General features: G+C 37.2%; 1 protein-coding gene and 1 pseudogene across 5 annotated transcripts in view; both read left to right on the top strand.

The window, feature by feature from the left end:
- HPGD (15-hydroxyprostaglandin dehydrogenase) overlaps positions 1 to 17347 on the top strand; it is a 32093-nt gene extending 14746 nt beyond the window's left edge. For 4 of the 5 annotated variants that reach the window (XM_006081902.3, XM_023755745.1, XM_006081905.3 and 1 more), the window contains 3 exons: positions 10306 to 10382; positions 13245 to 13408; positions 14432 to 17347. In XM_006081902.3, coding sequence (XP_006081964.1) covers positions 10306 to 10382; positions 13245 to 13408; positions 14432 to 14570 — 380 coding nt within the window. In that variant the 3' untranslated portion in view covers positions 14571 to 17347. Of the gene's footprint in view, positions 1 to 10305; positions 10383 to 13244; positions 13409 to 14431 lie in introns of those variants that run through there. The other variant, XM_023755755.1, reaches the window with a different exon arrangement.
- On the top strand, positions 5955 to 10287 carry LOC102428318 (annotated as a pseudogene).
- Positions 17348 to 18285: the final 938 nt, after the last annotated feature.

Below are 18285 nucleotides of genomic sequence, written 5' to 3'. Positions count from 1 at the left end.
CCTTTTATCCAATAAGAACATTCATTGAGTACTCCCTGTTTCCATGATAGTAGCTCAAATATTGTGTATGCAATGATCTCATTTAATATTCACAAAAATCCCGTGAAGTAGATTTCATAATCTCCATTTTGTGGATGAGGGAACCTTGGCAGGAGACTTTAAGTTTCTTGCAATAGTGTTTAACATCTAGGAAGCAGCAGAGCTGGAATTCATGTGTAAGCAGCCTGATAAAAGACCTCATGTCTTATCTGAATTATCTAACTCTTCTATCTATGGTGTGTCTGTTAATCTCTCTTACCATGTCCATCTGAGCCCATGAAATAAATAAAAAATTAAAAAAATAATTCTTACAAAGTGATTAAGCCAGTGTAATTTGCTAGTATCTTCAGGTCTCTTGGGCACTACTTTAATATATTTTTAATGCATTATTGCTATATCGGTGAGATATATTTATTAACAATAAAAATTCCTTAGCTTTCTTGAGGTCTATGGATCTTTCTTGTGGAGCAAATATTTCAGATTAAAAATAAAAGTGAAAAATTATTAATATATAATGAGCTAATATAACTGACAATAAACCTCTATATTTTAAATTAAAGGGCAAAAACATAAACCTACAATTCACAGAACAGATAGGACAAAACAGCTAATAAACAGGAATAAATGGTCAGTCTCATGAGTAATCATGATGATGCAAATGAAAATAAAATTTAATGTGTTAGCTATCGGATCAAATACTCCTGACTGGCCAGAATGTGTGAATGGGGATTGTCAAATACTGCTAGTGTTGTGAGCCACTGCTTTCCTCTTACAATTATGTTACTAAACCTTCAGTGGAATCTTAAATTTTTGCCCCATTTAACACACAGAGTAAAGCCCTGAAAACATTTGAGGAGCTTATCAAATTCTCAAGACAAAACATGCCATTGAGAAGAGCAATTTGGGGATTACAATTAGAGGTCCCCTTGGCTTTCTCGGCTAAGAGCTTGGTTTATCATACTACCCACCCCTGGGTGTTAATTCTCTTCTTACCTATCTGAGAGCCAATATCTGAAATCATTATAAACAGTGTATCTTTGTCTCTTCTACTTGATTCAGTACCTTCATCAGTATGAAGGGAGGCACCCTCCCTTCTTGATGCTTGGCTTCCATACCCGGTGCATTTACACTGTTTCCTGTTGCCGGAGGCCAACCTGGACAGCCTCTGCTACCTCTCTGCCCACCCAGGGCTTTGTCACTAAGGTGCCCTCATCTCAGAGAGAATATTAAAACGTATTATCTTGTGTTCTGTCCACTCACCAAGAGCTTCTATTCTTTCCATAATGAGATTAGTTTGACAAAAATGCAGAATGTTATAATAGTAGAAGATGAATGTGGACCTCTCTGGCTGCACACTTTGCTCAGAAATGTCATCAACAATTTTATACCCTTGCAGTCATAGCATGTTGGTAGAGGTCAGCCAACCAAAAAACTCTTTGAGAAGTTCTAGAGTCAAATTGTTTTTCACCCAGCTTTATTGAGGTATAATTGACAAAATTGTAGAAAAAATATTTCCCGTGGTTGCTTCCTTTTGTTTTCCAAACTTTCCTTCCTCATAGACTTGTCCTGTCCTCATCCTTATGCCCTTCCTCCCCACCCCCACCCCCACCCCTCCACCCCTCACTCACTCTATTAAAGGCATAGCTGTGGGTTACATTCAACTCAACCAGTCTATCATTATGATCTCTTGCATAGATTCAGTGGAGTCCTTCACTGTCATAGTAAAAACCTTGACACACTGGTTTGGGCAGAGAAGTTAATGAGTAATGACCACTGACGCAGAGCGAACCTATCAAATGCAATTAATAAGTTTAACAAACATAGGAGTCGTTAAAGTGGAGAGTGATTCCTCAGCATGTTGAGGGGAGGGTGTGCTCCTGTCTGGAGGCCCAGAAGTTGTTCTGATCATTGTTAACCACATAGACATTTCGATACGAGTTTTTATTTGTAAACATAATATATAAACCTGCACTCATTTTGCCACGTTCATCCTTAGCTATCAAAAGAGAAAAAGTTGGAAGGAACAACAGGAAAGAGTGAAGCTAGTTTAATGCAGATAATTAAATGTCTGTGTTCCCATAAAACATTCCATAAGAGTCAAATATGCTTCTTAAATACTTAGTTGCTAAAATCGGTATGAAGGACAAAGTAGTTGTTGCAGGAAAAGGAATCTGTTTATAATCCTGCTTCCATCTGCCTACATACTCAGCTACTGAGGTCTTGTTATTTGGGGGGGCATCCTCTGTGCCTTTAAGTCACTTAGTGGCATTTTGTGGGAGATCCCATGAAATCCTATTTACTCTGAGCTGAAAACATTAGAATCTCAAGAAAACACTTGAAAATCATATTTTTTTTAGCATGTCTTAAATACCAATGCAGGGACATACTCACTTGCACTATAAGTTTTATCTAAAACTAGAGGCTCGATGCACGAAATTTGTGCAAGAGTAGGCCTTCCTTCCTTCGGCTGTGGGCACTGTCTTCCCTCTGGCATCCAGGACGAGGCTTCCCTCGAAGCCCTGGCTTCGTCCAGAAGGTCAACCGAAAGGACATCCAGAAGGACATCCAGTCTAATTAGCATGTTATGCTTTCATTATTATAGATAATACCATTAGCTTGCAGCTTGTGTTAAGGTGGAAGTGCTAAAATTGCTACTTTAAGTAACAAATTCAGGTTAATCAAACATATGTTGAGCATTTACAGAAAAAAAAGGAGGAGGGGGCATAAAAGTAAGTCCCCTCCTTACTTACTTTTTTCACACCAAAAGCTATATAATCAGTATCTTGTATCAATATGGCAGAATGAAATAGCATAGCACGGGCCATTTGAAGAGAAACAGGACATTGAGTTGCAAGGTGCTGGGACTCCCATGGCCTGAAATGTCACAACAGACCAGAATTTTCAGGCAAAAAAACACTGATCACCTCCTTCAACTCTAGGCTAAAATTTAAAAAATCATGTGGTTCCACCTCTGCAAATATGCTTGATACAGGCATGAGGCCTAACAGAGTTAGCAACTGCCAAGTTCCAGGCTTTATGATAAACTATTGGCTCTGTGATATCCCATTTAACTTTTCAAGTCCCTTTAATAGAGGTCAATTTAAAAATCTTCAGTACCTATATAGTTGAACAACTACTATCAAACAAGCTTCATAACTTGAAAAATGTGGTAAGAATTAGCAGTAGTAATAAAAGTAACTTTATTTGCTATATTTTAGGGTATATCATGGATGAATAAGCCTATATTTCTGGATCTTAATTGGTCAGATGCCAACTGTTATAAATATGTGAGCTACCTTTCTTGCTTAGTCCTGGCACAGTTCTCCATGGTGTTCACTTTGTAGTCCTATGGCACAAAATTATTAAGAAGACAGACCAGAAGGAATAAATAAGAAAGGTTAAATAGTTATAAATTGACCTTTTGAGGAATGGATAAATGATGTAGTTTCCTAGCCTGGGGAATGAAAAGACTACTAGGTAATATCTTCTAGGATTTAACCTGCATAGATATTACCTAAGGACTTTGTTTGTATGCGGATTCTGACTCGGTAGGTCTGGGAGTGGGTCCTAAAATTCTACTCCTGAAATTCTGATTCTGGTCCCTGGACCACACTTTGCAGAGCCAGCCTCCAGTTTGCAGAGGGATCTTCTTTGAGTAGCTAGGAAGCTCATCTCAGCATAGGCAATGACTGAATTTTTAGGAAGGTGGATTTTGGTGGAACATTAGGAGCAATTTTCTGAGAATTAACAATGAAAATTCTTAAAGTTACTTTTCTGGAAAGATTTTAATTATAGAAGATGTAGTTTCATGAAAGTTGATGTCACTTTTTATGTCAAGTCACACTTCAGACCTCATTTGTTATGGTAAACATGAGGTTGAGGGTGAAGGCAGCATCAGATAGCATGTCCTGTCATGTGGGAAAATCACATAATGGGGAAGTCCACCGGTTACTTTGGTCAGCTTTCTGCACGAACATTGATGAATAGATTTTCAGTAGTTCTCCTTTTTTCCCTCATATTAGAGAAGTGATAGTTAAAAACAGAAAGATGGGTAGACAGTTTTGTGTTTGTGGGAGGGTTTTTTGGATGGTAAAGAAATGTGAGGAATTCAGATTTCTGCTTTCTGGCACTGCTGCTGAGTTTGAGTTGTCAGGGAAAGATCGGTATCCTTAGATTCTCAACTTATTTTCTAAGTTGAATTTCTTTAGCACTTCTATATAGTCCATTTTACAGCCCTTCTATTTATTTAAAAGAAAATGATGATATAGTACACTTGCCTTATCTGAGCAGAGTTCAGTTTTTAAGATAATTTTTTGAGCTTTTATCTTGTATGAGATGTAGGGATTAAAGTTATCTCTTTTAAGTATGGGTAGAAAGAATATTAAAGATGGAAAAACAAATATGGAAATGTAAATTATGTTTTATTTTTCTAAATGACTTCCTTATTTCTTCTATAATTTCATATGTAATTTCCAGGCATTTAATTTTTTTTATAATTATCTCATCAGTCTGTGGCTATTTGGTGTTATTAACCTGGGTGGTTATTGAAAATATGTCTCTGTTTTATGGGTTGAATCTCTCCCTCTATTGATATTTTTTTTTCTAAATCTATAGTTATGATAGACAAACACCTGTTACTAATTAGACATGTTATAGTTTGAAAGCCTTTATACAAGTCTATAAGTAAACTTGCACAATGGTGGGCCTAGAATAAGTATTGAAAAATGTGTGCTTTTTAAATGTAAGTTATTCATTTTTAAGCACAAATAAAAGATTTCTCATAACATTAAACAAAATGACATTTCTTTAGAGATTACTTTCTCATTGTCATAGTCCTTTGCTTTGTTGTTACTTTAAGTCCTTTAATAGTAAGACAAATAAGTTCCCTGTGCATATGGGAATTAATTTGCAAGATTTTAAAAACCTAAATTAATTCCAGTAACTAATTGGTCCTGTGTCATTCTACTGGCAAACTTTCCCTAAAGTTGGATAGGGTTGATCTGGCTGTTCAACCAATGAAGTGCTACCCTACCCCTGCACCTAGGGTCCTCCCATTGGTTTTACACGTTTCAATAGAGTATATTTAAATACTACTTCATTATATTTTGTACTTGAGAGGTACTATGCATAGATCTTAGATAAATTCACTTCTATAAATCCTCTTGAACTAGGGTAAGCAACAGTCCACCGCTTGTCAAGATCCAGAAATTATTCCAAGATAGAATTCTCTACCAGATTTTAGTGCAAAAGATACATTTTCATAAGAAGGTACAAGGTGGATAAATAGGTAAATAAGTCATTAAAACAGGACTTTAAGATGTTTCATTTTAAGGGAAAATGTTGAACTTTAATTTATATTTTTATAAAAAAGAATAGCAAATAGTAATGCTTATTATTTGCCAGGCCCTCATTTCAGTATTTTATGTAAATTATCTCAAGCAAGACTCAACAGTAATTACTATTCCTACTCTAGTTCACAGAAGAAAAACACAGTGGTACACAGCAGTTACCCCTCCAAAGCTAACATAGCTCATTATGGTGGATTCAGGATTTGAACTCAGCCAGTCTGACACCCAAAGTCCAAAACCACTGTGCTATAATCCTCTTGATAAACTCGATTAAGAGGACATTTTTAAATTACTAAATATTATAAGAAGTAACACTCTGGTAAAATTTATTGGGGTGACATTGGTTAATAAAATTATATAAGTTTCAAAATGTACAATTCTAAATACATCATATTTATATTGAATTGTGTGTTCACCACCCAAAGTCAAGTCTCCTTCTGTTACTGTTTATCCTCCTTTATTCTCTTCTACCTCCCCCCATCCCTCTTTTCCCTCTGATAATCACCATACTATTGTCTGGGTCTGTGAGGTGGTTTTTTTTTTCTTAATCCCTTCACATTTTCTCAGTCTCTTTTGCTTAGTCACTTTCCTCTACCATAGAGGACTGCTGTGTATAGTTGTATAGATTGTAAACCACACACATTAGGGGGTGCTATTTATGCAAACTACCACATGAATAGTGTCCTCAGAATCCATACCATGCACACTTGGCACACTTAGCACAATTCTCCATGTTGACCCTTATTACTAGCATCAGAACACATTTTGTTTGAAGCACATAGAAACGTTATATTTTGGTGTATGGGTTTAAGGTAAGTAATAGAAGTATGGTTAACCAATACTGAAACTAAACCACAATAACAATAATGCTATGCTTATAAAGAAAAAAAAATTTCTTAAGAACCAATAGAAAAATGTTTTATTTCTGAAAATTTTTCACCTAACTAAAATTTTTGATACGGTTGATCTGGCTTGAATAAAGGCTTGAAAAAGAGTTTTTCTTACTCCGTTTAATATACCCTTTTAAAGCAGCAGACTGAGGTAGATAGTAAATCTCTCAATTGAAAGTCAGTTGAGCTGCTTGAACCTCTCACCTTCCTCCCTGAACAACATGAGCTTCAGCACCTGCTCCAGCTTCTCCACAAACTACTGGACCCTGAGCTCTGTGCAGTTAGAGCCAAGCCATCAGGCCCAGCCGGCCAGCAGCCTGTCCAGTGTCTATGCAGGTGCTGGGGGCTCAGGCTCCCAAATTTCTGTGTCCCACTCTACCAGTATGTGGGGCGGGTGGGGGCCTTGGAGCTTGGCTTCAGGGATGTCAGGGATCTGGAATGTATAGGGGTCATCCAGAGTGAGAAGGAGTCTATGCAAAATGCCTGAATGATTGCCCGGTCTCCCAGCTGGAGAGGTGGAGGAGTCTGAAGGCTGAATATCAGAGACTAGAGAGCAAAATCTGGGAACACCTGGAAAAGAAGGGACCTCAAGTCAGAGCCTGGGGGCATTATTTCAAGACCATCGAGGACCCAAAGGCTCAGATCTTTGCAAGTTCAGTGGACAAGGCCCACATCACTCTACATATTGACAATGCCCATCTTGCTGCTGATGACTTCAGACTCAAGTATGAGATGGAGTTGGCCATGAACTGGTCTATGGAGAGTGACATCAATGGGCTTCAAAGGCAATGTGATTGATGACGTCAATATCAGCTGGAGACAGAGATCGAGGCTCTCAAGGAGCAGCTACTCTTCATGAAGAAGAACCACGAGGAGGAAGTAAATGGTCTACAAAACCAGATTGACAACCTGGGTTGACCATGGAGTTGGATGCCCCCAAATCTCAGGACCTCAGCAAGATCATGGCAGATACCTGGGCCCAGTATGAAGAGCTGGCTCAGAAGAACCAAGAGGATCCAGACAAGTGCTGGTCCCAGCTGATTGAGGCAAGCACCACAGTGGTCACCTCACAGGCCACTGACATAGGAGCTGCTGAGATGATAGTCAAGGAGCTGAGACATATGGTCCAGTCCTTGGAGGTCGACTTGGACTCGATAAGAAATCTGAAAACCAGCTTGGAGAACAGCCTGAGGGAGGTGGAGACGGGCTATGCCATGCAGATGGACAGCTCACTGGGATCCTGCTGCAGCTGGAGTCAGACCTGGCCCAGCCAGGGGCAGAGGGGCAGCACCAGGCCCAGGAGTATGAGGCCCTGCTAAACAAGGTCAAGCTGGAAGCCGAGAGCACCACCGACCAGCGCCTGCTGAAAGAAGAGGAGGACTTTGGTCTTGGTGATGCCCTGGACAACAGCAACTCTATACAGGGCCATCCAAAAGACCAGCACCCACAGAATTGTGGGTGGCAAAGTGGTGTCTGAGGTCAAGAACACCAAAGTCCTGAGGTGTTAAGGCAGCAGATGTGGGGCATCCCTTGGGGGAGCAGGAGGCCAAAAAAAGTTTATGTTATTGGGGGGTGGGAAAGAAAGTCATTTGGAAGGTAGGGGAAAAACGTTGTAGATCACTAACCCATCCTACGTATTGGACATATAAGAAGCAACAGTTAACATCTACTTGTATTGTGGAGATAAAGAAAGCTCTCTGTTTAACTAAATTAATTGCAACTTGCCTAAGTAAAATAATTGAAAAATAGAATTATTTTTATTATTTATAATATCCCCAAACTGGAAAGATCCCACATATCCATCAGCAGGTGAATGTATATACAATTGATAAGTTTAACTTTACAGTGAAAGACTATTCAGAAAAGAAAAATGAGCTATTGATACACACTGCCACATGGATGAATCTCAAAATTATTATCCTGAGCGAAAGAAGTCAGACAAAAAAAGAGTTTCACTATATGATTACATTTATGTAAACTTCCAGAAAAAGCAAACAAATCTATTGTGGCACAAAGCAGCAGATCGGTGGTGGCCTAGGGAGAGGGGAAAGGCGGGAGGAAGAGATGACAAAGGGACATCAGGAAACTTAGAAAATGGATATGTATGTCTATTATCTTGATTGTGGTTGTGGTTTCATGGGTGTCCACATACGTCAAAACCTATATTGTATGTCAATTATACCTTAATAAAGCTGCAAAAAAATATAAAGAGAAAAGGATGCACAATTTCTGCACATCTGAAATTAATTTATGCAGCTTTTGATCTGTCTAATATCAAAAAGGGAAACAATGCAAGAGTAAATGTTTTTGCAGGACAGCAGTGAAAATGTCATCGAAATGTTACAACAAGATTCATAAAACCAGGTGGCATTTTAAACATGCAAATTCCTTCTCTTTCTGGTTGCACGCTCCGTTCTACCTTTAAAGGAAAGAATATGCCTTGTGCTGGCTTGCTTCTTAAACAGAAACAACATAACAGCATTTGATATATTGTACGTGTGTGACTCTTTGAACTAGCTTGGGTTCAGAAGTTCAGTAGCTCCACTTACGTAACAGAAATTCATTCCAAATTCAACTTTGACAACATTTATGAACAGCATCCCTGTGCTGTTTGTGGCCGTGTCGACCAGCTTATCGCTGATGCAGGTTCACTCTGCATTTCCTGCAGTCCGTGAACACCATCCCACAACCACACTGCCTCTGTCCGAGAAACACTTAAGGAGAGGGTAAAACAGCAGCCCACTTCAAAGAACACGGAGCGGCAATGCCTGGTGCAACTATTTATTGCCTCCATCTCAACTCCTAATATACCTGTGTACACTGTGCAGGCATCGTGACTTCTTGTCGACTGATATTGCCGAACGTAAAGTAACTTACACATTTACGTAACCTACAAGCAAAACAAACCAAAAAGGGAACTACCTGTTCCAGTACTTTGAGATCACTGGGCGGACGCACAGTGTGTGAATTACCATTCTCGGGATTTAAATTGCTCTTGGCAGGCACCCAGGGAGTGGTTAAGGTCTGCATTTGTTGCTGAACTTTGGCACAACATGCTCAAGTGATTGGTGGTGCTCCGGGACTAGTTAGCTGGGTGGAGGTGAGCACGCCTCAGCAGAATAATTGAGCGTTATTAGCATGACTTTTGGTAGTAATATCATTAGAGTAATCAGGGATCACTGTTTCTTGACTCAGAAATCATGAATTTGAAAAATGTGAAAATGAGTTACTTCAAGAAATTAGATAAAAATTGAAATATACAGACAGCTGTAGTTAAAAGCCTTACTGTTGATTAGATGGAGAATTGACAATTATGAGAGATAGGCTTGATAGTAATAGTTACTATAGTAAAATGAGTTTTTCTTGCTGTTTTATTGGAGGGGAGGGGAGAATTGGACTAGGAGGTAGGGGAGAAAAGATGCTATACATGCTACAGTACTGCTTTTTCTCCTGACCATGAATTTAATTATGTTTTTGATTAGTTCCTATTGCCTACATGTGGAAAGTGAAACAAATTCTAATATTGTTTGAATTCTGTACATGATTATGAAAGGAAATGAATTAAAACCATAGATTCTCCAAATTCCATCTAAGCAATTTAAGCCTCTTCAGCCATTTGGAAACCTTTAAAAATGTAGACTATGTACTTTTAAAAATCCAGACTTAAAGACTGAAAATGAGATGGTAATTTACTGGATTTAAAGACGATTCTCTATAAGTTTTAGATAACATTGACTTCTCTTGACAGAAAGTCAGGGAAACAGGAAAAGTTATATATCGCTTTTGATTGCATCCTTCAGCTATAACTTACCTACAGTGCATTCTGGGCAGTGCAGTAGATAGAGATCATGGAAGGAGTGACCATGATAAGACTAGTGAGTTCTACAAAGCTGTCTGGTGATTATTTCAGTGTATTTTCTAGATTAATTTTAAAATGAACAGGCACAAATTATTCCTTTGCATAGCTATGATTGGGTTTCATCTGCTTATTGTTTAATAAAATTGTTTAAATTTGTTGTTCGTTTTAGGACTCATGCCAGTTGCACAACAGCCTGTTTATTGCGCTTCAAAGCATGGCATAGTTGGATTCACGCGCTCAGCAGCGGTGAGGATGTAACAACCACAATATCTCTCTTTCTCTCTGTACATATGTTCTATACAGTCGAGGGGAATAAGTTAGAATTCAGTGCATCTGAGTAAAGTAAGAATATTATAGTTCAGTCTTTATTATAAAAAAAATAGTTTTAGATCACATAAAGGACCAAATGAAGAATAGATCATTTTTTAAAAATATTTTTATTGATTTCAGAGAGGAAGGGAGAGGGAGAGAGAGATAGAAACATCAATGATGAGAGAGAATCATTGATTGGCCGCCTCCTGCACACCCCCTACTGGGGATCCAGCCACAACCTGGGCATGTGCCCCTGGCAGGAATCGAACCTGGAACCTTTCAGTCTGCAGGGCGGCGCTCCATCCACTGAGCCAAACCATTTGCAGTGGTTCTCAACCTGTGGGTCGTGACCCCTTTGGTGGTCAAACTACCCTTTCACAGGGGTCGCCTAAGACCATCCTGCATATCAGATATTTACATTACGATTCATAACAGTAGCAACATTACAGTTATGAAGTAGCAATGAAAATAATTTTATGATTGGGTCACAACATGAGGAACTGTATTTAAAGGGCCAGAAGGTTGAGAACCACTGAGTTAGGGTAAGAATGATCATTTTAAAATGAAGTAGATTCTGAACGTAGATGTGTTATTGAAAAATATTCTAAGACTACATGATGGGAAGATAGTTTTTAATTTAAAGTTGACTCCAAATCTAAAAAGTATTAACTTCAACTTTCCTTAAAGAGAATTTGCAATATGCTTCAGTCATTACCTGTCACTGAGTGAGAGCATAGGGGTGGGCAGAAGGGGTGGGGCAGGAATTCACTGGGTAGAGTAGTGAAGGATGATGTCTCCATGGAGCCCTAGCGTGTAAAGTGTACACAGCTTTAAAAATTTTTTTTAGACCTAATTGACCACATGCATTGATAATGTAAAAAGGGCCCAGCTGGCATGGCTCAGTGGTTGAGCATTGACCTATGAACCAGGAGGTCACGGTTTGATTCCCAGTCAGGGCATATGCCTGGGTTGCAGGCTCAATCTCCAGTTTGGGGCATGCAGGAGGTAGCCAATCAATGATTCTCTCTCATCATTGATGTTTCTATCTCTTTTTCCCTCTCCCTTCCTCTCTGAAATAAATTTAAAAAAAAAGACAATGTGAAATGGGAATGCTTTCCTTTCATAATAACTGGAAAAAAAGGTAGCTCGGATGAAGCTAGATGAGCAAGGGAAAGTAGGATGAGAAATTACTAAAGATGTAAGCAAGAGCCAGACCAAGAGGGTCTTATGGGTTGTAGTAATGAGCTTAGATTTTATTGAAAGTGAAGCCATCAATGTATTTTTTACACACAGGAGTGACAAGATCAGATTTCCATTTCAACAAGATCGTTCTGGCTGCTAGTTAGAAAATATGTTGAGAGGACACATGAGGAAATTGGGAGGTCTCTGCAGTGGTTAGTCTAGATGAGAAATAGAGTCCAGACAGATGAAGAGAAAAATATTAACAACAGAAAAAATACTAGGATAATGAAAACAGATGTGTGACCAGTAAATGTTCAATCATAAAAGATAACCAACTCTCACAATCTTAATTTAAATTCACTGGAAATTTAATTTCCAAAGGCTTAATCTTTAACTCAACTTTTGAATGAACACATAAAGGTATTAAAAATCAAAATAAACCTCAAAGACCAGAAATCTCATATTTACAATTGCAAGACTGGGAACTTATACAGTCAGCTCTTATTTCTGATAGTTATGGTCTATAAAATCACTTATAATCACTGAATTAGCATTTCCTTGGAGCCTCTGGTCACAACATTTTGGTCAATTAATACATATGTTAATTTCTGTGCAAAGTTTTATGTGAATTTCTGTTTAAAGATACCTTATTTCATATGTATTGTATTGATGTTAAACTCATGGCCAACAGCACTTATACCTCACGCTTGAGTGAAGCTTATTTAACACACGTATTTTCTCGGTGAGGCCTGCTTGGGAACACTAGACATTGATTCAGCACTATGCTTGGGCGAAGGGGCATGTTAAATAGCAAAATCACAAACAAAAAGCACAGCAATAAGAAAAACATGGACTAAATGCACTGTGAAAAGGAGACCTGTTTATAGTTAGAAGAACTAAAACAAGAAAACAGAGTATTATTCTGTTGAACCTCAGTTGGAACATTGGCATTGGGCAAGTCAAGTTTCTCCCTGCTCTGTGGCTTGTCCACAAATGACCCTGAAAGCCCCAGGGAATTGGGGGGGTTACAGATTAATTTTGCCAAGTAAGCAAATGGAATCCCCAAATATCAACTACATTTTGTTTTACAGCTAGTTCCAATACATCAGTCGGGTGAAAATTAAGCCAAAGATAGTCTGAAAATACTTAAATTTGTCTTCTAGATAATGAAGAGTATCTTTAGAATCAATCAAAGTCTTAACACTTTCCACTAACAGTATTATTTAAGCAACTCTTTTGTTATTCAGCCCTAATCTTTGAAAGAAAACTTGGGATATTAAGTTTAAGCCTCAGCTTCTTACCTTCAGATTCTGGCAGTGTTCACTAGATAAGAGCAGTTTAGATAATTAAGTATTTTCAAGAGTTTTCCAGTAATATTCATTTAAAAAATTTAATTAGGTGAGGCTTTCCGGAATTAATTCAACACTTTAGATACATATTCTTTTACTTTCTGCTATGAACCAACTTTAATATTGTCGTTGTTATAAAGCCATAAGGATACCTGACTAGTATTTTTCACATCAGAGCCTTTGAATAGCTTTAATTATCAGTCTGTCCTATGCTGTGCATTTGCAAGACTACTGAAACCTGAAACTTTCCTCTTCCAATTGGCAGATGGCTGCTAATCTTATGAACAGTGGTGTGAGAATCAACGCCATTTGCCCAGGCTTTGTCAATACGCCCATCCTTGAAACCATTGAAAAAGAAGAAAACATGGGACAATTTATGGAATATGCATACCACATCAAAGATATGATGAAATACTATGGGATTTTGGAGTGAGTAAAGCTATACGTATCTTTTTTATTTGATGGAGCAAAGCACTATCTACATATAAGCAATACAAAGGGGGAGGGGGAATAAAGTTTTAAAGTTGAGAAACGAATGCAAACTTCAAAGTTTGGCTTTGGCATACTCTGTGAAAGAAAATATCTTTTCTGGGTTTCTGAATAGACTGTGTTTCTACATTATGAATTTTGCGTTAAGATATAGACAATGCATTATTAATACCTTCAGCCACAATCAGATATAGTGTAAAAAGGTGATGTGTAGTTATCTTTGGAAGCAGTGATTCCTTATTGGCCTAAATTCCAAGCCATATTTACTTATACCCTTTGTGAAATTTCATATGGCCCCCTAACTGCAATCATTTTTATACTAAACAATGGATCAACACGTGTTTGGTGAACGATGTCTGAATTAGAGCAGTCAGATTTCACAGTACAAAGTCATTGCTATCATGCTGATGGAATCAGACCATCTGGGATCAGATCCCGACTCCACTTCTGACCATGAACTTCTCCATCAAACTCAGTTTTCTCACATGTAAAATGGGGATAATATTAAAACAAACTTAGGGGACTTTTGAAAGTCCACAAATAAGTTGATCCATGTAAAGTACTTAAAACAGCAACAGATTCAATAACAGACATGCAATTAATGTCAGCTATAATTCTTTCTATTTTTACTCTAATAACATTTCTGTCTGATAAGTCTAACATGTACTGGTAGAATAAAGATGAGAAAATAATAATTTTGTCAATGTAAATAATAAATATAAATTCATAAATCCTTCCTGTCAAAATGATAGCAGATTAGGATTGGAAATCTACTAGTTAATTTATCATATAACTTAGTTAATATCTAATTGAATAAAAAATAAAAAATGTGTATCAGCTTCCTGATAAACATTTTCCTTTTACATGTTAAAAGTAGTAAATTCTTCAAAAGTAACTAAAACCTGAAGTGAAAATTATGCCTTCATCTTTAGTTTAAAACACCAGTGTTTCCTTTCCTTTTAGCCCATCAACGATCGCCGATGGATTAATAACACTCATTGAAGATGATGCTTTAAATGGTGCAATTATGAAGATCACATATTCTAAGGGAGTTCATTTTCAAGACTATGATGCAACTCCACTTCCTGTAAAAACTCAGTGAACATCTTCTATATCAGCCATAACTGAAAATAAGCACAAGTGACTTATATTCAGACCATATCTTCATTTGAATATAACTTTCAAAGTGAAATGTTATTGTATGACACTTCCCTTCATGCATTTCATGTTAATTTTTTTCTAAATGATTAGTTAAATATAGAGAAAAAAAGTTGGGGACTGTCAAAAATATGATGTGAACCAAAGCTAGATTTTGATCCTTATGGTCTAGGTAATGATTAAAACAAAGGATATTCAAGGAATATTCTGCTTTCCAAAAAATGTATTTAAATTTGTGGTCCATAAATATTGTTTTTCAGAACATCATTTTAAAGGGGATACTTGAATTGTTATTTAAATCAAACCATATGTAAAAAACTTGCCTCATTTTGTTTCAATATTAGCATTTTAAAAGAGGGAAGCTACTGACAATGGCAAATATTTAGTAACAATAACTTTTATTTATATACCAGCTTTCAGCTGAACATGTCAGCTTTTAAAGTTGTGGCATATTTGGCGGCAGTTAAGGAATAAGTTACAGTGTGCATACAATCCTAAATGAAAAGCTGATGCATGAAAAATGACAGAATGTAACTGGCTGAGTTGTTGATTCACAGTTCAGCTTCCCATCTGGGAAAAGCGGTTTTTCCCTCTTTGCTTACTTTAAAAACTTTAATTGAGTCCAAAAATCTCAGGAATGAAATTTGTAATAGCTACAGCAGAAAAGATAGTGCTCCTAAAATGTTATATTTAAGATACACTTATTCAAAAAACAAATACAGATGTAATTTTTTTTTAGATTACTTCTCATTTATTTTTACTAATTTCAAAAGTGCCTTCCTTTTAATGAAACTTTCCCCCCCCCCTCTCATTTCCAGAAGTTACTTAGTGTTCTATGTATAGCGATGCAGAAGAAGCCAATTTGTTGCAGCTTCCACTGTAAATGTTTTTGTATGCTCAGAGCCATAATCACAAGAGGTAAAAATAGCTGTGGTGTATTTCTGTTTTCCCTGTCAGGTCTTTTAAGATGGGATCATTAAGTGCACCTGCTTTGGGTAACCCTATTCACAAGCAATAATTAAAGCTAATAATAGTGAAAGCACAAGATTTCTAACTCAATCCTTTCCTCTTATAACTTATACAAAATACAAAATGTAAATGTATGAGTGATTCACTGTGTCTGCTAACTCCAGAGCTCCCAGCTTGGAACAAATTTTATCCACCTGAGATTAATAAATATTTCCTGGAGATCCTGGAGTGTTGCCATATCTTGCTCTGTTTTAATTCTGCCATAGAGAACAAGTTGCCTTCACTTTTAAAAGAGAATTTGAATATGAGTAACTGTTGTCTAGATCTTCACATAATGTATTTCAAAAACCACCAAGAAATGAACATCAGTGACTGTCTAATAGAGATAAATTGTATAATTAGCACAACCTTATTTGTACATTATGGCAGTGACCAATCAGTGAATAACGTGGGTACTATATGTGGTGTGTCACTTTTGTATGTATTTTTCCACTGTAATGTTTAAAGCTGTAGCTTAAGCTTTTCATTCATGGATAATTCTTTGTATTGGCAGCCTTCAGTATACTTTGTACTTTGATTTTTAATTTTTTTCAAATGAATAAACTATGCAGACATTTACAACTGAGTAGAACTAAAAAATGTGATTTATATTTTAAAAAGTTATTTTACATTAAAATTTATCTTCTATAAATAGCTTTAAATAAATCGATAATGTTATATGATATCTCTACATGCTGGTCGAGAAAAAAATAAATATTAAATTGGGGGGAGGTTTAGTTCCTTTAATTGTATTTTTCAGTGAAAATCCTAATGTGAATAATATGTATTTTTCAAATGTCTTTTCCCTATACATGAAGTAGGGCTTGCAGAGCAGCAAAACAAAAAATGTGTGGGCACTGAAAAAAGATTGAGATTCGCTATTGACATTGAAATGTCCAACAAGCCTATTTTTTCAATATAACAATAGTCTTAGATACTTATAATACCATTTAAGATACAAGTGATGATGTCAATGATTTCCATCTATGCTTTATTTATTCATAAATTTAGGACACAGAACAGGTCTGAAAATGTACATTTTTAATAAAATCTAAAGTCATTCCCATACTAAATATCATTTGATGGGTAGCTTTTTTCTTACATTAGAATTTCAAGAGGCACATTTACTGGTGCCCTGGAAAAGGTGATTGGATCTAAGGTCACAAGTGATGTCATCGGTCCTCCATCTCTGTCCTCTTGTTGGCTTCCCTCCTAGGCAGCTTTCTTCATATGATGCTTCCAGGAGCTACAGCCGGATTCTCTCCAACCTCCAAACTGGCAAAACAAGAGCCTGTTTTTGGCAACAGAGCTCATTGGCCTTTCTTAGCTTATGTGCAGATTACTGAGACATTCCTGTAGTCAGAGAGATACCAAATGACAAGCCTTCCCCAGAGCTGGTAGGACTGGAGGGTGCTGGGGAACACGGAACATGGGCAGGAAATTGACTTGCATCCTATGGACTAAGAAAAGGAGAGGGATAATTTTCAAGAGGAAAATTAGGCTGCCGTTACCAGAACAAAAACCAGAGATAGCCCCTGTAGAGGAAGACAGAGTGAACAAAGGATTAGTTATGCCTTAATCCTTTAGATAAATTTTCACAGACTACCGTGGTTCCTATAATATGCCTAGATCCATGTTTTTTAAGTTGTACGTATCACGTTGGATGGGATATGACAGAAGAAAATGAATAAAAAATGCAGCAGGCATCTCATGTATATATGTTTGTGCTCATTCTCAATGTAAAATATATTTCTTATTGTGGGCGCAAGTGAAAAGGATTCAAAAGCTACTCGTTTTAACAATGACTGCAATCACTGCCTCTAGACAGCCTTCATTTCTGAATTTCTGACTGTTACCATTTTAATCCTATAGTTCCATTCAAACTTATTAGCACCACTTCTAATTCTCCTTACTAAACTTACATCATCAGCATATAGTTACACTAAATTTTAATAGGGTTTTGTAAGTTTACCTTTGAGCCATTAAACTATTCCCCATCCCCAGTTTTCAAATAACACTGACACACATATATTCACTCATTCAACAATAATTACTGAGCAATTTTTGGGCAAAATTTATATATACACAAGTTTTAGTATAGGGTGTCTTATGTAAATATTAGTGCAGAGACATATTGATTAAGGACTGATCTGAAAAATGGCACTGAAGTCTGAAAGAATGTATTGGTTACAAAAGTACTAGAGTCTGTCCAGTGTGGCTCAGTGATTGAGCACTGACCCATGAAACAAGGGGTTCCTGGTTTGATTCCCCCTCAGGGCACATGCCAGGTTGCAGGCTCAATCCCCAGTAGGGGATGTGCAGGAGGCAGCCAATCTCTGTTTCTCTCTCATTGATGTTTCTATCTCTCCAGCCCTCTCCCTTCCTCTCTCTCTAAAATCAATTTTAAAACATTTTTTTAAAAAATATTAGAAGAGAACTAAAGAGCCAAATATGGAATGATGATACAACCCAGTGTCAACTGGAAACAGAAATAATTAGGTATTCCATCACTGAAAATTATTTATTGGGAAACACAAAGGATTGCAATCCAGAACATGCAGACATGGTGAGCTACTTGCACACACTGCCCCCAGACAAAGCTGCAGAAGGAAACTATAGAAAGGAAAAGAAAATCAAGAGGAGGGGTGGTT

Source organism: Myotis lucifugus, unplaced genomic scaffold (genome assembly GCF_000147115.1).
Source record: "Myotis lucifugus unplaced genomic scaffold, Myoluc2.0 scaffold_1, whole genome shotgun sequence".
Taxonomy (NCBI): domain Eukaryota; kingdom Metazoa; phylum Chordata; class Mammalia; order Chiroptera; family Vespertilionidae; genus Myotis; species Myotis lucifugus.
The sequence above is the reverse complement of the archived record's forward strand: the minus strand, read 5'-3'. Positions and strand labels throughout refer to the sequence as shown.